Source organism: Oncorhynchus kisutch, unplaced genomic scaffold (genome assembly GCF_002021735.2).
Source record: "Oncorhynchus kisutch isolate 150728-3 unplaced genomic scaffold, Okis_V2 scaffold1218, whole genome shotgun sequence".
NCBI classification, from domain to species: Eukaryota; Metazoa; Chordata; class Actinopteri; order Salmoniformes; family Salmonidae; genus Oncorhynchus; species Oncorhynchus kisutch.
The window spans coordinates 51,032-75,286 of NW_022263163.1; the positions used below are offsets into that span (position 1 = coordinate 51,032).

At 48.1% G+C, this 24,255-nt stretch overlaps 1 protein-coding gene across 4 annotated transcripts; it reads left to right on the plus strand.

The window, feature by feature from the left end:
* Window positions 1–275: 275 nt before the first annotated feature.
* On the plus strand, window positions 276–21,573 carry LOC116365344 (mitochondrial dicarboxylate carrier-like). Of its 4 annotated transcripts, none has more exons than XR_004208090.1 (12): window positions 276–2,539; window positions 9,711–9,830; window positions 12,540–12,654; window positions 13,323–13,371; window positions 13,501–13,542; window positions 13,759–13,802; window positions 14,044–14,114; window positions 14,437–14,529; window positions 14,675–14,752; window positions 16,294–16,350; window positions 18,093–20,874; window positions 20,965–21,573. XR_004208090.1 is itself a non-coding variant. In XM_031817969.1 (11 exons), exons 1-11 carry the CDS (start codon window positions 2,450–2,452, stop codon window positions 18,192–18,194), a joined length of 861 nt encoding a protein of 286 aa, XP_031673829.1. In that variant the 5' UTR covers window positions 276–2,449; the 3' UTR covers window positions 18,195–21,573. The 4 variants fall into 4 exon arrangements, 1 of the variants encoding a protein (XP_031673829.1); XR_004208089.1 differs by having other exon boundaries at window positions 18,093–20,761; window positions 20,807–21,573; XR_004208091.1 differs by having other exon boundaries at window positions 18,093–20,761; window positions 20,852–21,573.
* The last annotated feature ends 2,682 nt before the right edge of the window (window positions 21,574–24,255 follow it).

The following is a 24,255-nucleotide window of genomic DNA, read 5'->3' on the forward strand; positions in this document are numbered from 1 at the left end:
GGTGCTTTCCTCTGGGTCTCAAAGTGCTGTAAAAAAACCAACCCCATCCACTACCAATGTAACCTTTAATTTAACTAGGCAAGTCAGTTAAGAACAAATTCTTATTGACAATGATGGACGACGCTGGGCCAATTGTGCGCCCTGCCCTATGGTTCTCCCAATCATGGCTGGTTGTGATACAGCCTGGAATCAAACCAGGGTGTCTGTAGTGACACCTCAAGCACTGAGATGAAGTGCCTGACACTGCTGTGCCACTCGGGAGCCAAAAATCATCAAATCAAATCAAATTTTATTTGTCACATACACATGGTTAGCAGATGTTAATGCGAGTGTAGTGAAATGCTTCTGCTTCTAGTTCCGACAATGCAGTAATAACCAACGAGTAATCTAGCTAACAATTCCAAAACTACTACCTTATACACACAAGTGTAAAGGGATAAAGAATTTGTGGTATATCTGAGAAATGAACAACAGCCATGTTGTGGAACTACTATTAGCAATCAACTCATAGAATGGCAAAGACAATTCCACTTTTACACTTTGACTATTTCTGTGACCATATTTACAGGGAAGGCCTCTAGACCTAAACCAAACTACAGTTCCCCTATATATCCACAAGGGGGCAGTAGAGGTGTATTTTTCATAGAAACAAAGTCATCTTTCACACAGAGAGAGAGAGGGTGTATCTCAATAGTCTAGTGGCTTTACTCTCCTTGTCTCTCTGCTTGCCTTTGTGCTCATTTCAAAATACAAGATAGGATAACACACAGATAGCAATGTGAAGGATGGCTAATGGGCATTTGTCACGTCATCTCATGTTCTATACAGATGAAGGAAAGGAGACAGAAAAGGTTAGGAAGCCAAGCCAGACTATTGAGATGCATCCCCTTACTGGACAAGCGTCTCCATAGTTACTGAAACAGCATGGGGATTTTAAGGGTCACATTCCGTAGTGAGTTGTTCTAAGTTCAGGGAAGTAAAGGCTTGTAAATGACATTTTTTGGTTGAAAAGGTCAGACACAGTTAAGCAATGTTAAATTCAATGAACCTGGACTAGCCTATCAAATGCTATATGCTTAGGCTAGTCACTGTTGTGACCTCAATACAAGTATCTGGGTGGAAGGGCGAGCATGTTCATTTGAACCAGTGACCAAAGTTCCAGTGCTTAAAAGAACTCTTTGCACCAGACAGGAATGTTACAGCGCGCGAAGAGATTCCGACCAAGTCAGGAGCGCGCACACAAACACATTGGGTCAACGTGTACCACCACCTCTATGCCACACACACACACACACACAATAACAACTAATATAACGTGTATATTTAAACACAGGGCATGTGACCTTCTGTGTGACTCTTTAACGATGTTCTGATGAGTATTTGTCCTGGGGAATGCGAGGCGAGCTGGCAAACTCCTCCTGGCGCGAGGTCAGCATTTACATAGAGGAATTCTGGAACAACGGTGGCTTTTAAACACGTTGAAGTGTTTGACTTAAGATGTCGAAGTTGTACTTTTACATGGTTATGTGTTGTTTTAGTAGCCTTCTGAGAAATGGCTCTAGGTATTGTCTAGCGCTCGCCAACAGGCTGCCAAGTGACGACTGCATTGAAAAATAGAAGGGTTACATTTTGGCTCCAGTCAATGCGGATGTTATTGCATCTGTGACGGATGACACGAACAGCTCTCGGTCAAAAGCAACGTCAGAGAGTTCGGGAAACAATAACAGTAGAATAGAAACTTTGTAACCAGTTTCAAATTGTTTCATCTAACCATTCGTTACCACGGATACGATGTATCGCCGCTTGACTCCGTTGAAAAAGAAAGTTTCTTCACTGGAGAATGTTGGGAATTGTTTCCCTTAAAGCGACAGAGTACTTGTACACTGTGTCTGGTTGGGTAGCTGACTACTTGAGGGTGTACTGTCTCTTTAAGAAAAACGGGCATCCTCTCTGTTAGCGTAGATTAGACAAACCGGTGACTTTTTCAGTTTTGACGTTTGCAAAAACAACCTGCAGAAAATAAATTGTCGAGCGGCGACCTTTGAGTCTGGCTAGTTAGAGCCCTAGGAGGCAGTTCCTCAGCCCGGGGTGGCAATTGGCTGCGCGTGCACTCACTGCGACTCCCCTCTTGTCTCTCGCTCGATCCATTTCCTATCACGCGTTCTGTAAAATTGCCTACACACACACGCACGATGTGGTTTGCGTGTGTATGCGTGCACCGGAACCCAAAGTCCGTCGGTGGCGTCTGCAAATTTGAAGATTAACGAGGTTATCCTCCATTCGACCCGCGGAGAGAGAGAGAGCGGACCAGAAAGCACAGACTGCTGCGCCGACCTGCTTGCGTGTCGAGGCGGAAAGGGAGCTTGGCTCTGGCCAGCTGCGTTGTTGGACTGGATCGAATTGGACTCAGCGAAGAGCAGTAGGACTATATAAAGACAGGAGGGGAAATATGAGCGATAAACGGATGTCGCGGTGGTATTTTGGGGGGCTCGCCTCCTGTGGGGCTGCCTGCTGCACCCATCCTCTGGACCTCATCAAAGTAAGTGGTGGAGAGAGAACCCTAGAACCCCCTAGCAGGATTATAGCCGACATACGGAGGCTGCAGGCCCGCTAGTCAGCCAGCTGTTTACCTGGGAGACTAGGGACAACAACTGTCCTAATTTCATCCTGTGTTATAAAAGACTAAACGGGCTACTGGGATCTATCCAAACGGAACACCGCGCCCTGCTAATGATTGGAGAAAATAGGACAGAAAATGAAAGTTGTAGAATCATTTTCTCTCTCCTCTAGCCTAGTGACATGTCTGTGTCCCGCGGAGGTACGGGAAGCAGTGATCGGCCTCGTTAAGCGCGATCTCTCCAGTTCACTGACCGGCTAACCGCGCCGTTACGGTGCAATGTAAACTGGGTTGGGCCTAGTCGAACTGTAGCGTTAAAGCCGTCTCATATTACGGATAAATTACAGTAGTAGTAGCCACATGCTCTACTGTTGTCATTGAGCATGTTCACACCAGGGTCATCTTGAAGTCAGGAATAGCACACACAGAATGACATATCCTAACTCTACAGTAGGCCTGTGTGCGGTATAGCGTGTGTAGGCTTAATTAACACCCCTGATGAACACTGCAGGTCCCAGCTGAACTGTACTGGCCTGTTAATGCATCCAGCATAGTTTCTGGAACCGTCCTGGAAAGTGAAGGAAAATACCAGAGCCAGCACAGTGTGGTTGTGGTCCTATAGTGTAACAGGAAACAGGATGACAGATGCATACAAGTAGGTCAGTGTGTAGTATAATTATATAGACGTGGTATGAAATTACAGCACTAACTAGCAGTCTTAAAGCAGCTGGGGCTTCCTGTGTGTAGCGTCTCTGTGTTTGAGTGTACTAAGAGGTCTGGGCCTTTATGGCACAGGTGGTAGTCCACAAGGACGGCCTGTAACTGCAGGGTTGCTGGTTCAAACCCTGCTCCAGATGCTTTCCCTTCGATCGCTGTATCTGTATTGGTAGTGGGAGGAGCTAGTGTTGGACAGAGGGCAGTGGGTGGAGCTAGTGTTGGACAGAGGGTAGTGGGTGGAGCTAGTGTTGGACAGAGGGTAGTGGGAGGAGCTAGTGTTGGAAAGAGGGCAGTGGGTGGAGCTAGTGTTGGACAGAGGGTAGTGGGAGGAGCTAGTGTTGGACAGAGGGTAGAGGGTGGAGCTAGTGTTGGACAGAGGGTAGTGGGTGGAACTAGTGTTGGACAGAGGGCAGTGGGTGGAGCTAGTGTTGGACAGAGGGTAGTGGGTGGAGCTAGTGTTGGACAGAGGGTAGTGGGTGGAGCTAGTGTTGGACAGAGGGTAGTGGGTGGAGCTAGTGTTGGACAGAGGGTAGTGGGTGGAGCTAGTGTTGGACAGAGGGTAGTGGGTGGTGCTAGTGTTGGTAGTGGGTGGAGCTAGTGTTGGCCAGAGGGCAGTGGGTGGAGCTAGTGTTGGACAGAGGGTAGTGGGTGGAGCTAGTGTTGGACAGAGGGTAGAGGGTGGAGCTAGTGTTGGACAGAGGGCACTGGGTGGAGCTAGTCTTGTACAGAGGGTAGTGGGAGGAGCTAGTGTTGTACTGAGGATAGTGGGTGGAGCTAGTGTTGGACAGAGGGTAGTGGGAGGAGCTAGTGTTGGACAGAGGGTAGAGGGTGGAGCTAGTGTTGGACAGAGGGTAGTGGGAGGAGCTAGTGTTGGACAGAGGGTAGAGGGTGGAGCTAGTGTTGGACAGAGGTGTGTGTGTTTGGAGTTGATAGTGTAGCCTAGACAGCCTGTCTCAACTCGCCTACTTAGAAAAGTCTAAAAGTGTATAATTACTTTGCTGGAGAGTCCCACACACACACACCCATACAGCACACACACACACACACACACACACACACACACACACACACACACACACACACACACACACACACACACACACACACACACATACACACACCCATACACAAACACAAATGTCATGGAGAATGTACAGGCCAGGGTCATCTACTGTTGTCATGGAGAATGTACAGGCCAGGGTCATCTACTGTTGTCATGGAGAATGTACAGGCCAGGGTCATCTACTGTTGTCATGGAGAACGTACAGGCCAGGGTCATCTGGATGTCTAGAATAGATCCACCCATCCTGGTCTATCCTGTAGGCTGGTGCAGAGAGAGAGAGAGAGATGCATAATCCTCAGGGAGATCTCAAGAGTTGACAAACCTGCCAGAACAAGACAAACACGATGTGTAGGAAGCATTGGTCCTCTGAAGCTAGCCATGCCCAGAGCCATCTGTTCAGAGAGTTGGGTCAGGCTTTAGAACGGACGCCATGTTAGTTGCCTTCATTCTCAAACTGTTGGTGATGTCACAATAGGAGAGAGCCTCTGACAATCCCCTATGAAATAACCCGCTGGAAACGAGCAAATGTTTTTATTGATTAGCATTCTGCATAATGTGTATCCAAGTGTTGTGTTATCAACAAATCTCATATCTGGTTTCACTGGACATCTTCATAGTTCTAAAAACCTATCAGAAATACACCGCGCAACGTGAAAGTGTAAATTATCACTTATCAACGGCTATGGAGTTCAGGCAGAAATTGACCACCTTTGACACAAACCGACAACCTACGACCACGCCCCGTTCAAAGACACAAATGTTTTGTCTTGTCCTCCCTCTGCACACATAAAACAATCTGTCTCGATTGCCTCAAGGCTTACAAGGCCTGCTTTAACATGTCTCCTCCCTTCATCTACACTGATGTGGATTTAACAAGTGGTATCAATAGGGGATCCTAGATTCACCCGGTCAGTCTATTTAATGGAAAGAGTTCTTAATGTTTTGTCCACTGTATATGACTCTAGCCTAGCTTCCCCTCTTCTCCTGAAGCTAGCCATGCCTGGCCTAGCTTCTCCTCTTCTCCTGAAGCTAGCCATGTCCAGCCTAGCTTCCCCTCTTCTCCTGAAGCTAGCCATGTCCAGCCTATCTTCTCCTCTTCTCCTGAAGCTAGCCATGCCTAGCCTAGCATCCTGGGTTGGAGTGCTGGAGAGCGGCGCTCCCTCACTTTTTTTCAATTTGAGAATACACAGACCTCAAACTATTTCTGAAAAATGTATTCTGATAAATTCTAAATAGATTCTATTTAATTACCACAAATATTCCATGAAAAACACTAGGCTATTTATTTGGTTTGTCATTCTATGTATAGCAGCCTAGAGGTAGATAAATGGTGGTTTCTTCCCTGTCGTCTCTCTGACGGAGGTGAGAAGGATGAAGAACTGTAAGCTACCTGTGTGTGCACTGCGGAGGCCTCTCCTCTCTGACCTAGTGAAGCTAGCCGTGCCTCGCCTCTCTGACCTAGTGAAGCTAGCCGTGCCTCTCCTCTCTGACCTAGTGAAGCTAGCCGTGCCTCTCCTCTCTGACCTAGTGAAGCTAGCCGTGCCTCTCCTCTGACCTAGTGAAGCTAGCCGTGCCTCTCCTCTGACCTAGTGAAGCTAGCCGTGCCTCTCCTCTGACCTAGTGAAGCTAGCCGTGCCTCTCCTCTGACCTAGTGAAGCTAGCCGTGCCTCGCCTCTCTGACCTAGTGAAGCTAGCCGTGCCTCGCCTCTCTGACCTAGTGAAGCTAGCCGTGCCTCTCCTCTCTGACCTAGTGAAGCTAGCCGTGCCTCTCCTCTGACCTAGTGAAGCTAGCCGTGCCTCGCCTCTGACCTAGTGAAGCTAGCCGTGCCTCTCCTCTGACCTAGTGAAGCTAGCCGTGCCTCTCCTCTCTGACCTAGTGAAGCTAGCCGTGCCTCTCCTCTCTGACCTAGTGAAGCTAGCCGTGCCTCGCCTCTCTGACCTAGTGAAGCTAGCCGTGCCTCTCCTCTCTGACCTAGTGAAGCTAGCCGTGCCTCGCCTCTCTGACCTAGTGAAGCTAGCCGTGCCTCGCCTCTCTGACCTAGTGAAGCTAGCCGTGCCTCGCCTCTCTGACCTAGTGAAGCTAGCCGTGCCTCGCCTCTCTGACCTAGTGAAGCTAGCCGTGCCTCGCCTCTCTGACCTAGTGAAGCTAGCCGTGCCTCGCCTCTCTGACCTAGTGAAGCTAGCCGTGCCTCTCCTCTCTGACCTAGTGAAGCTAGCCGTGCCTCTCCTCTCTGACCTAGTGAAGCTAGCCGTGCCTCTCCTCTCTGACCTAGTGAAGCTAGCCGTGCCTCGCCTCTCTGACCTAGTGAAGCTAGCCGTGCCTCGCCTCTCTGACCTAGTGAAGCTAGCCGTGCCTCGCCTCTCTGACCTAGTGAAGCTAGCCGTGCCTCGCCTCTCTGACCTAGTGAAGCTAGCCGTGCCTCGCCTCTCTGACCTAGTGAAGCTAGCCGTGCCTCTCCTCTCTGACCTAGTGAAGCTAGCCGTGCCTCTCCTCTCTGACCTAGTGAAGCTAGCCGTGCCTCTCCTCTCTGACCTAGTGAAGCTAGCCGTGCCTCCTCTCTGACCTAGTGAAGCTAGCCGTGCCTCTCCTCTCTGACCTAGTGAAGCTAGCCGTGCCTCTCCTCTCTGACCTAGTGAAGCTAGCCGTGTCTCTCCTCTCTGACCTAGTGAAGCTAGCCGTGCCTCGCCTCTCTGACCTAGTGAAGCTAGCCGTGCCTCTCCTCTCTGACCTAGGGAAGCTAGCCGTGCCTCTCCTCTCTGACCTAGTGAAGCTAGCCGTGCCTCTCCTCTCTGACCTAGTGAAGCTAGCCGTGCCTCGCCTCTCTGACCTAGTGAAGCTAGCCGTGCCTCTCCTCTCTGACCTAGTGAAGCTAGCCGTGCCTCTCCTCTCTGACCTAGTGAAGCTAGCCGTGCCTCTCCTCTCTGACCTAGTGAAGCTAGCCGTGCCTCTCCTCTCTGACCTAGTGAAGCTAGCCGTGCCTCGCCTCTCTGACCTAGTGAAGCTAGCCGTGCCTCTCCTCTCTGACCTAGTGAAGCTAGCCGTGCCTCTCCTCTCTGACCTAGTGAAGCTAGCCGTGCCTCGCCTCTCTGACCTAGTGAAGCTAGCCGTGCCTCGCCTCTCTGACCTAGTGAAGCTAGCCGTGCCTCGCCTCTCTGACCTAGTGAAGCTAGCCGTGCCTCTCCTCTCTGACCTAGTGAAGCTAGCCGTGCCTCGCCTCTCTGACCTAGTGAAGCTAGCCGTGCCTCTCCTCTCTGACCTAGTGAAGCTAGCCGTGCCTCTCCTCTCTGACCTAGTGAAGCTAGCCGTGCCTCTCCTCTCTGACCTAGTGAAGCTAGCCGTGCCTCTCTGACCTAGTGAAGCTAGCCGTGCCTCCTCTCTGACCTAGTGAAGCTAGCCGTGCCTCTCCTCTCTGACCTAGTGAAGCTAGCCGTGCCTCTCCTCTCTGACCTAGTGAAGCTAGCCGTGCCTCTCCTCTCTGACCTAGTGAAGCTAGCCGTGTCTCTCCTCTCTGACCCAGTGAAGCTAGCCGTGCCTCGCCTCTCTGACCTAGTGAAGCTAGCCGTGCCTCTCCTCTCTGACCTAGGGAAGCTAGCCGTGCCTCTCCTCTCTGACCTAGTGAAGCTAGCCGTGCCTCTCCTCTCTGACCTAGTGAAGCTAGCCTTGCCTAGCTTCTCCTCTTCTCCTGAAGCTAGCCGTGCCTCTCCTCTCTGACCTAGTTCCAACAACACACTGTTGTTACTACGCCTGTTTAGTCTGGCATGAAGTCAGTTGCCCTAGTAACACCCTGAGGGGAGGATCAGGATCTCACGTGTGTGTGTGTGTAACTTGAAACAACTTAACACCCACATCTAAGTTATGACATTGTCTTCCTATCATTATTAGAATCTATTGAGTCATGACTGTAACAATGGAACAGTGTGTTGGTGATGTGACTCAGGACTAGCTGGAGGTTAGAGGTTAAATGTTGACTTTCTCTTTTTGTGAAAAGGCCCCAGCTCTGCATTTTTGACTTTCAGTGTCATTAGAGGAGATACTCTATTCTGACTATCTTCTCTAGTCATCAGAGATAGTCAGCAAACTCACTCACTTATTTGTTAGTTATTTAATGAATTAGTTATTTTGTTTGTTCATTCCTTCGGTCATTCATGCACTTTTGTTTTATTAGTTGGTTCAGTCATTCGTTCACTCATTGCACTGTTGAGATTGTTGAGTACCAGCCAGGTCCTGTAGCAACCAGCTATCTGGAACAACCAGCTATCTGTGTCTCTACTCAGGGTGTGAATTATTATCTACTCACACCAGGGGAGAGGGAGGGAGGGAGGGAGAGAGAGAGAGTTTGTGTTCCATAGTTGGAGGCCTCGGCGGCCTTTGAGCTCAGAGTTCTGATTAGCCGGTGGGAGCGAGAGACGTGATTGGCCGGCTGGAGGCCACACTTGGAGCAGAGCCCAGTCGATAAAAAGCCCTCTGAGAAGAACAATACATTACACTGTCAGAGAGACATAAGGAAGGAGGGAGTTCAAAGGAAGTCAGAATTACCTACAAAAACCCTGTTCCCTGTAAATACACGTCTCCACTGACTCACTACTACTGCTACCACTACAACTGTCACAACCCCATATCTACAGCTATCTCCACTGACTCACAACTACTGCTACCACTACAACTGGCACAACCCCATATCTACAGCTATCTCCACTGACTCACTACCTCCACTGACTCACTACTACTGCTACCACTACAACTGTCACAACCCCATATCTACAGCTATCTCCACTGACTCACAACTACTGCTACCACTACAACTGTCACAACCCCATATCTACAGCTATCTCCACTGACTCACAACTACTGCTACCACTACAACTGTCACAACCCCATATCTACAGCTATCTCCACTGACTCACTATCTCCACTGACTCACTACTACTACATGTACTACGATCTCCACTGACTCACTACTACTACATTATACTACTATCTCCACTGTAGTACCACTACATGGTACTACTATCTCTATAGGCAGTAACTACTACATGGTACTACTACATGGTACTACTATCTCTATAGGCAGTAACTACTATAAACACTCAGACAGCAGCATGACAGACAAACTCTGTCTGTCTGTCTGTCACGCTAGTGTGTGTCTCTGTCTGTCTGAGCGAGAGAGACAGTTCCACAGTCACTAAGAAATATCCACACTGATGACTGACTGTGATAATGGTAATGATGATGAAGATACAGTATATTGATTGTATTTGTAATGATGAAGATGATGAAATAGTGATTGTGTGTGTGTGTGTGTGCATGCGTAGGTCCACCTGCAGACCCAGCAGAAGGGGAAGATGGGGATGGTGAGCATGGCCATGCAGGTAGTGAAGAACGATGGAGCTCTGGCTCTGTACAACGGACTCAGCGCATCACTCTGCAGACAGGTAGGAGGATGGAGAGGGTGTGTGGTAGAGAGGGGGGAGAAGGAGAGGGTGTGTGGTAGAGAGGGGGGAGAAGGAGAGGGTGTGTGGTAGAGAGGGGGAGAAGGAGAGGGTGTGTGGTAGAGAGGGGGGAGAAGGAGAGGGTGTGTGGTAGAGAGGGGGGAGAAGGAGAGGGTGTGTGGTAGAGAGGGGGGAGAAGGAGAGGGGTGTGTGGTAGAGAGGGGGGAGAAGGAGAGGGTGTGTGGTAGAGGGGGGGGGTGGGGAGAAGGAGAGGGTGTGTGGTAGAGGGGGGGGGGTGGGGAGAAGGAGAGGGTGTGTGGTAGAGGGGGGGGTGGGGAGAAGGAGAGGGTGTGTGGTAGAGGGGGGTGGGGAGAAGGAGAGGGTGTGTGGTAGAGGGGGGGTGGGGAGAAGGAGAGGGTGTGTGGTAGAGGGGGGGTGGGAGAAGGAGAGGGTGTGTGGTAGAGGGGGGGGGGGGGAGAAGGAGAGGGTGTGTGGTAGAGGGGGGGGGTGGGGAGAAGGAGAGGGTGTGTGGTAGAGGGGGGGGGTGGGGAGAAGGAGAGGGTGTGTGGTAGAGGGGGGTGGGGAGAAGGAGAGGGGGGGGAGGAGAGGTGTGTGTTAGAGAGGGGGGAGAAGGAGAGGGTGTGTGGTAGAGAGGGGGGAGAAGGAGAGGGTGTGTGGTAGAGAGGGGGGAGAAGGAGAGGGTGTGTGGTAGAGAGGGGGGAGAAGGAGAGGGTGTGTGGTAGAGAGGGGGGAGAAGGAGAGGGTGTGTGGTAGAGGGGGGGTGGGGAGAAGGAGAGGGTGTGTGGTAGAGGGGGGGGTGGGGAGAAGGAGAGGGTGTGTGGTAGAGGGGGGGTGGGGAGAAGGAGAGGGTGTGTGGTAGAGGGGGGGTGGGGAGAAGGAGAGGGTGTGTGGTAGAGGGGGGTGGGGAGAAGGAGAGGGTGTGTGGTAGAGGGGGGTGGGGAGAAGGAGAGGGTGTGTGGTAGAGAGGGGGGTGGGGAGAAGGAGAGGGTGTGTGGTAGAGGGGGGGTGGGGAGAAGGAGAGGGTGTGTGGTAGAGGGGGGGGGGGGTGGGGAGAAGGAGAGGGTGTGTGGTAGAGGGGGGTGGGGAGAAGGAGAGGGGGGGAGGAGAGGGTGTGTGTTAGAGAGGGGGGGTGAGGGATAAGGAGAAGGTGTGTGTTAGAGAGAGAATGGGTATAATCCTGTAATGATAGTTCCATCTGTTCCAGAGATATGTAGAAAGAACCTGAGTGTTCCAGGCAGAAGGACCAGTATTCTATTCCAGAGATGGGTATATAGAACCTGAGTGTTCCAGGCAGAAGGATCAGTATTCTATTCCAGAGATAGGTATATAGAACCTGAGTGTTCCAGGCAGAAGGATCAGTATTCTATTCCAGAGATAGGTATATAGAACCTGAGTATAGGTATATAGAACCTGAGTGTTCCAGGCAGAAGGATCAGTATTTTATTCCAGAGATAGGTATATAGAACCTGAGTGTTCCAGGCAGAAGGATCAGTATTCTATTCCATAGATAGGTATATAGAACCTGAGTGTTCCAGGCAGAAGGATCAGTATTCTATTCCATAGATAGGTATATAGAACCTGAGTGTTCCAGGCAGAAGGATCAGTATTCTATTCCATAGATAGGTATATAGAACCTGAGTGTTCCAGGCAGAAGGATCAGTATTCTATTCCAGAGATAGGTATATAGAACCTTTTTGACCTTTTTATTTAACTAGGCAAGTCAGTTAAGAACAAATTCTTATTTACAATGACGGCCTAGGAATAGTGGGTTAACTGCCTGTTCAGGGCAGAACGACAGATTTTTACCTTGTCAGCTCGGGGATTCGATCTTGCAACCTTTCGGTCACTAGTCCAACGCTCTAACCACTAGGCGACCTACCGCCCCAATGCCTCACCTGGATCCAGTTTGTTTCATTGGCCGAGTGGAAGTTAGTAACCCCTCTGACAGTATTGCATCAGAGGAAATTCTCTATATGAAGATAGACCAGTAGTAAGCATGTCAGTTGGTTACCATGGTAACACACTGTGAGGAAACTGGTGTAGGGTGAAGTTGCCCTTAGACACTGATCTTTGGTCTGTTTAGCATTTTCCCCTCTAATGGTTAAGGTTGGGATTGAGGGAGGGATAGCTGATCCTAGATCTGTGCCTAAGGAAAACTGGTTGGGGTGCTGAAACGTCCTGTTAACGCCTCTACTGACATCTCTCTCTGGAGAGGAGCTGTTTCCTGTTTGTGACAGTGTCAGTTAGTGGTGGATTGAAGCTATGACACAACTAGAATGTCAGTAGGAAAGCTACACATCGCTCTTTTTTTCAATTTGTTGTACTTTTTTTTCTCTCCTCTGCCCTCTACTATCCTCCCTCCCTCCCTCTACTACCCTCCCTCCCTCCCTCTACTACCCTCCCTCCCTCCCTCTACTACCCTCCCTCCCTCCCTCTACTATCCTCCCTCCCTCCCTCTACTACCCTCCCTCCCTCCCTCCCTCTACTACCCTCCCTCCCTCTACTTACCCTCCCTCCCCTCCCTCTACTACCCTCCCTCCCTCCCTCTACTACCCTCCCTCCCTCTACTACCCTCCCTCCCTCCCTCTACTACCCTCCCTCCCTCCCTCCCCTCTACTACCCTCCCTCCCACCCTCTACTACCCTCCCTCCCTCCCTCTACTACCCTCCCTCCCTCCCTCCCTCCCTCTAGATGTCCTATTCTCTAACGAGGTTTGCTATCTATGAGACAGTCAGAGACATGTTGAGCAGCAGTAACCAGGGGCCCATGCCTTTCTACCAGAAGGTGCTGCTGGGGGCCTTTGGAGGTAGGGACACACACACACAGACACACAGACACACACAGACACACACAGACACAGGCTTGCTAAACCACGCATGTATGCTGAACACACGCTGTGAAACAGTCTGAGGGTAATGCTCACACACACACACAGTCTGAGAGTAATGCTCTCTCACACATACACACAGTCTGAGAGTAATGCTCTCTCACACATATACACAGTCTGAGGGTAATGCTCACACACACAGTCTGAGGGTAATGCGCGCACACACACAGTCTGAGGGTAATGCTCACACACACACACACAGTCCGAGGGTAATGCTCACACACACAGTCCGAGGGTAATGCTCACACACAGTCTGAGGGTAATGCTCACACACACACACACACACACAGTCTGAGGGTAATGCGCTCTCACACACACACACACGGTCTGAGGGTAATGCTCACACACACAGTCTTGTACAGCCAACCTTGTGGGGACACACAATTCAGTCCCATTCAGAATCCTATTTTCCCTAACCTTATCCCTAAAACGAACTCTAGCTTAATTCTAACACTAATGTTTACCTTCAACCCTAAACCCCTAGAAATGGCATTTGACCTTGTGGGGACAAACAAAATGTCCCCAGTTGGTAAAATCGTAGTTATTTTCTAATAATAATTCCACACTAATCTCTGTCATGCGTCTAGGTTTTACCGGCGGGTTCATTGGTACTCCTGCAGACATGGTGAACGTCAGGTCAGAGAAACACCTTGTTAACACACACAGCTCTCTTGCATTTTATGATAGTTATTCAATAGTTATAGTTAGGTTGTATGATCTATATTAATGTAATGTTTTAACTAATACACTGGTTTTGCTCCTCAGGATGCAGAATGATGTTAAACTTCCCCCAGAGCTGAGGAGAAAGTGAGTGTTCCTGACCATTTAGACCACATGACATGTTGTTGATCTGACAATGTCTAACACTGTGCCTCTCCCTCTCTCTCTCTGTCTCTCTGTCTCTCTGTCTCTCTGTCTCTCTGTCTCTCTGTCTCTCTGTCTCTCTGTCTCTCTGTCTCTCTCTCTCTCTCTCTCTCTCTGTCTCTCTGTCTCTCTCTCTCTCTCTCTCTCGCTGTCTCTCAGCTACAAACATGCTGTGGACGGTCTCTTCAGGGTCTTCAGAGAAGGTAGGAATGTGTGATTTGTACTCAAAAAGATGAAATGGCAAGAGACCCGTTATGAGTTTAGAGAGGTGGCCACACACACTATCACTCCAATGCAAAACATTTGATAAACAATAGAACGATAGAAAGCTTTTCTTTAAAAAAATCAAGTTTGTTTTCTGCTGCTTCCTGCTCATTACCCCCCCCCCCCCCCCCCCCCCCCCCCCCTCTGTGTGACCCCCTCCCGTCTGACCTGTGTTTTTAGAGGGGGTGAGGAAGTTGTTCTCAGGAGCCACCATGGCCTCCAGCAGAGGAGCTCTGGTCACCGTAGGACAGGTACGACCGCACAGCACCCTGGGAAATGAAGTTGAATAGCGTTATGTATATCAGTAGATTGTATAGATTAGGAGAGAGACACTAGTTGGTTGTTTTTTAGGTCTCCTCTTTATCTATTGATTTGTAGTCCATCTCACCCTCCTCTGTCCATCTCACCCTCCTCTGTCCATCTCACCCTCCTCTCTCTCCATCTCACCCTCCTCTCTCTCCATCTCACCCTCCTCTCTCTCCATCTCACCCTCCTCTCTCTCCATCTCACCCTCCTCTCTCTCTCTTTTTCTCTCCTTATCTCCCCTCTCTCTCCCCCCTCCTCTCTCTGTAGTTGGCATGTTATGACCAGGCTAAACAGCTGGTGCTGTCTTCAGGCTTCATGGGAGATAACATCCTCACACACTTCCTGTCCAGCTTCATTGCTGTGAGTAACCGGGCTTCTTATTGGTTAAAATAGTGCAGAGTGCTGGTTGGATAGAATGTGATATGATAACAATGACATTGTTCATTGATACAGTAACTCAAAGAAAACAAATGATATGTCTCTGTCTGTGTCTGTCTGTCTGTAGGGAGGCTGTGCTACGTTCCTGTGTCAGCCTCTAGATGTGATGAAGACCAGGTTGATGAACTCTAAAGGAGAATACTCAGTAAGTTACTCCATCCATCCCTCTCTCTTTCATCTCTCCATCCATCCCTCTCTCTTTCATCTCTCCATCTATCCCTCTCTCTTTCATCTCTGCATCCATCCCTCTCTCTTTCATCTCTCCATCCAGCCCTCTCTCTTTCATCTCTGCATCCATCCCTCTCTCTTTCATCTCTCCATCCATCCCTCTCTCTTTCATCTCTCCATCCATCCTTCTTTTCATCTCTCCATCCATCCTTCTTTTTCATCTCTGCATCCATCCCTCTCTCTCATCTCTGCATCCATCCCTCTCAATTTCATCTCTCCATCCATCCCTCTCTTCCATCTCTCTATCCATCCCTCTCTTTCATCTCTCCATCCATCCCTCTCTTTTCCATCTCTCCATCCATCCTTCTTTTTCATCTCTCCATCCATCCCTCTCTCTCTCATCTCTCCATCCATCCCCCTCTCTCATCTCTGCATCCATCCCCCTCTCTTTCATCTCTGCATCCATCCCTCTCTCTTTCATCTCTCCATCCCTCTTTCATCTCTATCCATCCCTCTCTTCCATCTCTCCATCCATCCCTCTCTTCCATCTCTCCATCCTTCCCTCTCTCTTTCATCTCTCCATCCATCCCTCTCGTTCGCATCTCTCCATCCATCCCTCTCGTTCGCTTCTCTCCATCCATCCCTCTCGTTCGCTTCTCTCCATCCATCCCTCGCGTTCGCATCTCTCCATCCATCCCTCTCTCTTTCATCTCTCCATCCATCCCTCTCATTCGCATCTCTCCATCCATCCCTCTCATTCGCATCTCTCCATCCATCCCTCTCATTCGCATCTCTCCATCCATCCCTCTCTCTTTCATCTCTCCATCCATCCCTCTCTCTTTCATCTCTCCATCCATCCCTCTCTCTTTCATCTCTCCATCCATCCCTCTCTCTTTCATCTCTCCATCCATCCCTCTCTCTTTCATCTCTCCATCCATCCCTCTCTCTTTCATCTCTCCATCCATCCCTCTCTCTTTCATCTCTCCATCCATCCCTCTCTCTTTCATCTCTCCATCCATCCCTCTCTCTTTCATCTCTCCATCCATCCCTCTCTCTTTCATCTCTCCATCCATCCCTCTCTCTTTCATCTCTCCATCCATCCCTCTCTCTTTCATCTCTCCATCCATCCCTCTCTCTTTCATCTCTCCATCCATCCCTCTCTCTTTCATCTCTCCATCCATCCCTCTCTCTTCATCTCTCCATCCATCCCTCTCTTCATCTCTCCATCCATCACTCTCTCTCATCTCTCCATCCATCCCTCTCTCTTTCATCTCTCCATCACCCCTTTCTCATCTCTCCATCCCTCTCTCTTTCATCTCTCCATCCATCCCTCTCTTTCATCTCTCCATCCATCACTCTCTCTCATCTCTCCATCCATCCCTCTCTCTTTCATCTCTCCATCACCCCTTTCTCATCTCTCCATCACCCCTCTCTCTTTCATCTCTCCATCCATCCCTCTTTAAAACCCTGTTTTCTTCCCTTCATCCAACTCTCTCACCATGTAACTGTGTGTTTCAGGGTGTGATACACTGTCTGAGAGTGACGGCTAAAGAAGGACCCATGGCCTTCTACAAGGTGAGACACACACACAGACACAAACACACACACACACACTGGCAGTCCCAGAAACCCATCTAGCAGACCAGCCTAATAACCTTCGCTCGGTGTGACTCTCTTTCTGACAGAGACAAGAGTTTCTAACTGATCTTGTAATCCTGGGTCTTACCTTAACATATATATGAAGGCTGGGTCTTACCTTAACATGTATATATGAAGGCTGGGTCTTACCTTAACATGTATATATGAAGGCTGGGTCTTACCTTAACATGTATATATGAAGGCTGGGTCTTACCTTAACATGTATATATGAAGGCTGGGTCTTACCTTAACATATATATGAAGGCTGGGTCTTACCTTAACATGTATATATGAAGGCTGGGTCTTACCTTAACATGTATATATGAAGGCTGGGTCTTACCTTAACATGTATATATGAAGGCTGGGTCTTACCTTAACATGTATATATGAAGGCTGGGTCTTACCTTAACATATATATATGAAGGCTGGGTCTTACCTTAACATGTATATATGAAGGATGGGTCTTACCTTAACATGTATATATGAAGGCTGGGTCTTACCTTAACATGTATATATGAAGGCTGGGTCTTACCTTAACATGTATATATGAAGGCTGGGTCTTACCTTAACATGTATATATGAAGGCTGGGTCTTACCTTAACATATATATATGAAGGCTGGGTCTTACCTTAACATATATATGAAGGCTGGGTCTTACCTTAACATGTATATATGAAGGCTGGGTCTTACCTTAACATGTATATGAAGGCTGGGTCTTACCTTAACATATATATGTGAAGGCTGGGTCTTACCTTAACATATATATGAAGGCTGGGTCTTACCTTAACATGTATATATGAAGGCTGGGTCTTACCTTAACATGTATATATGAAGGCTGGGTCTTACCTTAACATATATATGTGAAGGCTGGGTCTTACCTTAACATGTATATGAAGGCTGGGTCTTACCTTAACATGTATATGAAGGCTGGGTCTTACCTTAACATATATATGAAGGCTGGGTCTTACCTTAACATGTATATGAAGGCTGGGTCTTAACATATATATGAAGGCTGGGTTTTACCTTAACATGTATATGAAGGCTGGGTCTTACCTTAACATATATATATGAAGGCTGGGTCTTACCTTAACATGTATATGAAGGCTGGGTCTTACCTTAACATGTATATGAAGGCTGGGTCTTACCTTAACATATATATATATATGAAGGCTGGGTCTTACCTTAACATGTATATGAAGGCTGGGTCTTACCTTAACATATATATGAAGGCTGGGTCTTATCTTAACGTATATATATGAAGGCTAAGGTGAATCCTGGGTAAAGTACTTCTCTGGCCATTTACACATCAGGGTCTTGAGTAATTTACCAAACCAGATGGAAGGGTATTGGCTGACTGTCCCATCCAGTGTCAGGGCCTAAACATATGGTCCAAGCCTGTCCAATAGGATGCCAAGGTTGTAAACAACTGTCCATCCCTGTGTAAAGGTCTTGACTAACTGTCCAATGCAGTTGCAAGAAAGTTAATTAACTGCCCAATTGCATTGCAAGGTCTTAACCTACTGTCCAATCACGTCAGCATGTAGACCAACTGTCCAATCCCGTGTCAGGGTCTTGACTAAGTGCCCAATGTTCATTCACATGTAACAATGTTGGCTAGGTCTTGACTGACTGTCCAGTGACGTGTCAGAATGCTAACTAACTGTCCAATGGGGTTGCAGGGTCTTGTTCCTGCAGGGATCCGTCTGATTCCTCACACGGTGCTCACCTTCATCTTCCTAGAGCAGCTCAAGAACAACTTCGGCATCGTCATCATCTCCTGAGCACGCTCCATGACCTACGACCTTTACCCTCTAACCCCCTGTCCCCTGCAAACGTCAACCAATCCCCTGTCACTGCCACAGTGCCACCCCCCCCCCCCCCCCCCCCCCCCCCCCCCCCCCCATGGCCCTGAGCTGTCCAATCACACAGAGAGGTGGATGTAGGGATGGAATGTCTGCTATGCTATCCTACCCGGCCCTCTTTAACCTGCTCTGGAAATCAACCAATCCCCTGTCACTGCCACGGTGCCACACCCCCCCCATGGCCCTGAGCTGTCCAATCACACAGAGAGGTGGTTGTAGGGATGGAATGTCTGCTATGCTATCCTACCCGGCCCTCTTTCACCTGCTCTGGAAATCAACCAATCACCCGGGGAAAAGACTAAGAAGGAACTGCCTACACCTGCACCTGCACCATCACCTTGTCCACAGGAAGAGTTGTCATAGCAACACCAGTCAAACCCTGCTGTGACATCATCTTCATGTCTGTCATCATCAATCGTGCCATTCTCAATGGGGGCTGCGCCTCAAATCATACACTATTCCCTATGTAGTGCATTACTTATGACCCTTAATCTGTAGTGCACTTAACATGTAGCTCTGGTCAGAAGTAGTGCACTACGTAGGGAACATAGTGCTACCTGAGTTCACTCCCTAAATGGTGTTGATGTGTTTATACTGTAGCCTTCCACCACCATCATCATGTATCACCCAACCCTGTTCCATACCACACCACACCAGTCCTCATGTATTACTAGTATTACTAGCGGTATACTAGTTATAGTAGTATGTATTACTAGCGGTATACTAGTTATAGTAGTATGTATTACTAGCGGTATACTAGTTATAGTAGTATGTATTACTAGCGGTGTACTAGTTATAGTAGTATGTATTACTAGCTGTAGTATTATGTATTACTAGCGGTATACTAGTTATAGTAGTATGTATTACTAGCGGTGTACTAGTAATAGTAGTATGTATTACTAGCGGTGTACTAGCTGTAGTAGTATGTATTACTAGCGGTGTACCAGCTGTAGTAGTATGTATTACTAGCAGTGTACCAGCTGTAGTAGTATGTATTACTAACAGTGTACCAGCTGTAGTAGTATGTATTACTAACAGTGTACCAGCTGTAGTAGTATGTATTACAAGCAGTGTACTAGTTATAGTAGTATGTATTACTAGCGGTATACTAGTTATAGTAGTATGTATTACTAGCGGTGTACTAGTTATAGTAGTATGTATTACTAGCTGTAGTATTATGTATTACTAGCGGTGTACTAGCTGTAGTAGTATGTATTACTAGCGGTGTACTAGTTATAGTAGTATGTATTACTAGCGGTGTACTAGCTGTAGTAGTATGTATTACTAGCGGTGTACCAGCTGTAGTAGTATGTATTACTAGCAGTGTACCAGCTGTAGTAGTATGTATTACTAACAGTGTACCAGCTGTAGTAGTATGTATTACTAACAGTGTACCAGCTGTAGTAGTATGTATTACAAGCAGTGTACTAGTTATAGTAGTATGTATTACTAGCGGTGTATAGTAGTATGTATTACTAGCAGTGTACCAGCTGTAGCAGTATGTATTACTAGCAGTTAACTAGTTGTAGTAGTATGTATTACTAGCTGTAGTAGTATGTATTACTAGCGGCAGTAGTATGTATTACTAGCGGCAGTAGTATGTATTACTAGTAGTATGTAGTAGCTGTAGTAGTATGTATTACTAGCGGCAGTAGTATGTATTACTAGCGGTAGTAGTATGTATTACTAGTAGTATGTAGTAGCTGTAGTAGTATGTATTACTAGCGGCAGTAGTATGTATTACTAGCTGTAGTAGTATGTATTACTAGCGGCAGTAGTATGTATTACTAGCGGCAGTAGTATGTATTACTAGCGGCAGTAGTATGTATTACTAGCGGCAGTAGTATGTATTACTAGTAGTATGTAGTAGCTGTAGTAGTATGTATTACTAGCAGTGTAGTAGTATGTATTACTAGCAGTGTAGTAGTATGTAGTAGCTGTAGTAGTATGTATTACTAGCGGTAGTAGTATGTATTACTAGTAGTATGTAGTAGCTGTAGTAGTATGTATTACTAGCGGCAGTAGTATGTATTACTAGCTGTAGGAGTATGTATTACTAGCGGCAGTAGTATGTATGTATTACTAGTAGTATGTAGTAGCTGTAGTAGTATGTATTACTAGCAGTGTAGTAGTATGTATTACTAGTAGTATGTAGTAGCTGTAGTAGTATGTATTACTATAATGTATTACAGGTATGACTGTAAATCACTACCACATTGTGGTTCTAACTGAAACCATCTCAGAGACTGTCACATCGGGGGGTGACGGTGACAACGGGCCCTCTTCCTGTTCATAACACTGTAACAGCGGCAGGGAGCCTCGCGGTTAAGAGCGTCGGGCCATTAACCCGAAAGGTTGCCGTGTCGAATCCCCGAGCTGACTAGGTAACACATCTGTTGTTGTGCCCTCGAGAAGGGAAGACACTTCACCCTAATGGCTCTGGATAAGAGAGCGTAAATGACTCAAATGGTCATGTACTGTGACAGGTCAGTGCTATTCCTGTTCATAGGTGATGCTTATTACTGTGATAGGTCAGTGCTATTCCTGTTCATAGGTGATGCTTATTACTGTGACAGGTCAGTGCTATTCCTGTTCATAGGTGATGCTTATTACTGTGATAGGTCAGTGCTATTCCTGTTCATAGGTGATGCTTATTACTGTGACAGGTCAGTGCTATTCCTGTTCATAGGTGATGCTTATTACTATAACGGGAGATCAGTGCTATAACTAGAATCTTATGAATCTCACGTCATCATCTCAGAGACATTTGTGAGTGGCATTGGGTGACATAGGGTCCTATTCCTGCCTATAAGGGATGCTGCATAACAGGTTATAATGCCATAACAACATGGCTATAAAGCCATCACATGCTTACAGACAAAGGTACTAAAGTTGCCCCGAGGCACTGATTCTGGGTCAGACATTAGTTGCATCCCCCTACCAGTTAAAGTTATTGTTGGGGCTAGGTGATCTGATCCTAGATCTGTGGTTAGGGACAACAGTAGAAATTCCCACCAAGGGCAATGTGACGAGGAGATATAACTGGACAGAGATGAGAGACGTATAGTGAGTAGGTTGTACCCTGCCTTTGACCAGGCCCCATAGGGCCCTATAGGAGATCAATCAGAGATACTGTGAGTTAGAGAGAGATACTGTTTACTGGGACCTGGATGAACCTGCTGTCTTTAAGGCACTTTATCAAACACACACACACACACACACACACAGGTGCACTCACACACACACACACACACACACAGTGCACTCACACACACACACACACACACACACACACACACACAGGTGCACTCAAACATACAGACACACACACAGGTATACTCAGACACACACACACACAGGTGCACTCACACACACACACACAGGTGCACTCACACACACAGACACACACACAGGTATACTCAGACACACACACAGGTATACTCAGACACACACACCACAGGTATACTCAGACACACACACAGGTGCACTCACACACACACACAGGTGCACTCAAACACACAGACACACACACACACAGGTGCACTCACACACACACACACAGGTGCACTCAAACACACAGACACACACACAGGTATACTCAGACACACACACAGGTATACTCAGACACACACACACACAGGTGCACTCACACACACAGGTATACTCAGACACACACACACACAGGTGCACTCAAACACACACACACACACACACAGGTGCACTCAAACACACAGACACACACACAGACACACACACACACCCAGGCACACACAGACACACAGGTGCACTCACACACACATAAGCACACTCATCTAAGACAAACAGACAAAACCTACAGGTAACTTTAGGCAGTTATCTGTATGTAAATAGGGCCGTTTGGGGGACACACCCCCACAGTGAGTTCCAGTGAGTCAGGATGCCTTTCCCTCTGTGGCCTCCAGGGGGCAGCATGGTACTGTGTGTGTTTGGGAGACTGGTCATTATGAATGAGTAACATGATTATTAACAGACACTATGTCTCTGTGTGACTGAGAGAGGATTCATTCATAAATCCTACTGTGAGGTTGTGTGCGTGCTTGTGAGTGTGTGTTTCAATTAATTGTTTGACTGTATTTGATAGGCCATTATTAAAGAGTGGTATTGGGAACCACCCCTTGTACACACACACACACACACACACACAATCTCTAGGAATGGAAATGAGATTGTAGACCCAGCTCTGTGCGGCTGTACATGTATGGGTCTGTATTTTGTAGATTGTTTTTTGAATTAAAATACTAATAATTAATAACTGTCATTTCTCTGTGTGTTTGGAGGGGGGGGGGGTGAACGTAATGGATCTCCTTGCTGACTTGTGTCCAAGGTCTGTCTGTTTATTGATACTCTGTCTCCCCCTATTGGTCGTGGTGAGCAGTGCTCTTCAGTTCTGAAGCTCAGTCTTCACTCATCGCCTGGTGAGGAGCTATGAAATATGGTTCTCTTTAAGGTATCAGAAAGCCTGGTGAGGAGCTATGAAATATGGTTCTCTTTAAGGTATCAGAAAGCCGTTGAACCAGAAACACACTGGAGAAACTGATGGCCGAGGTAGGTTACTTAGCAACTCTGACTAAAATGTCGTCCGTCCTCTCTTTCACAACTGGAGACAACCGGAGACAATCGTCCTCTCTTTCACAACCGGAAACAACCGTCCTCTCTTTTCACAACCGGAGACACCGTCCTCTCTTCACAACCGGAGACAACCGTCCTCTCTTTCACAACCGGAGACAACCGTCCTCTCTTTCACAACCGGAGACAACCGTCCTCTCTTCACAAACCGGAGACAACCGTCCTCTCTTTCACAACCGGAAACAACCGTCCTCTCTTTCACAACCGGAGACAACCGTCCTCATCTTTCACAACCGGAGACAACCGTCCTCTCTTTCACAACCGGAGACAACCGTCCTCTCTTTCACAACCGGAGACAACCGTCCTCTCTTTCACAACCGGAGACACCGTCCTCTCTTTCACAACCGGAGACAACCGTCCTCTCTTTCACAACCGGAGACAAACCGTCCTCTCTTTCACAACCGGAGACAACCGTCCTCTCTTTCACAAACCGGAGACAACCGAGACAACCGTCCTCTCTATCACAACCGGAGACAACCGTCCTCTCTTTCACAACCGGAGACAACCGGAGACAACCGTCCTCTCTTTTCACAACCGGAGACAACCGGAGACAACCGTCCTCTCTATCACAACCGGAGACAACCGGAGACAACCGTCCTCTCTTTCACAACGGAGACAACCTTCCTCTTCTTTCACAACCGGAGACAACCGGAGACAACCGTCCTCTCTTTCACAACCGGAGACAACCGTCCTCTCTTTCCACAACCGGAGACAACCGGAGACAACCGTCCTCTCTTTCACAACCGGAGACAACCGTCCTCTCTTTCACAACCGGAGACAAACCGTCCTCTCTTTCACAACCGGAGACAACCGTCCTCTCTTTCAACAACCGGAGACAACCGTCCTCTCTTTCAACAACCGGAGACAACCGTCCTCTCTTTCACAACGGAGACAACCCGTCCTCTCTTTCACAACCGGAGACAACAGTCCTCTCTTTCACAACCGGAGACAACCATCCTTTTTCACAACCGGAGACAACCGTCCTTTTTCACAACCGGAGACAACCGTCCTTTTTCACAACCGGAGACAACCGTCCTCTTTCACAACCGGAGACAACCGGAGACAACCGTCCTCTCTGTCACAACCGGAGACAACCGTCCTCTCTGTCACAGACCGGAGACAACCGTCCTCTCTGTCACAACCGGAGACAAACCGTCCTCTCTTTCACAACCGAGACAACCGTCCTCGCTGTCACAACCGGAGACAACAGTCCTCTCACAACCGGAGACAACCGTCCTCTCTTTCACAACCGGAGACACCGTCCTCTCTTTCACAACCGGAGACAACCGTCCTCTCTTTCACAACCGGAGACAAC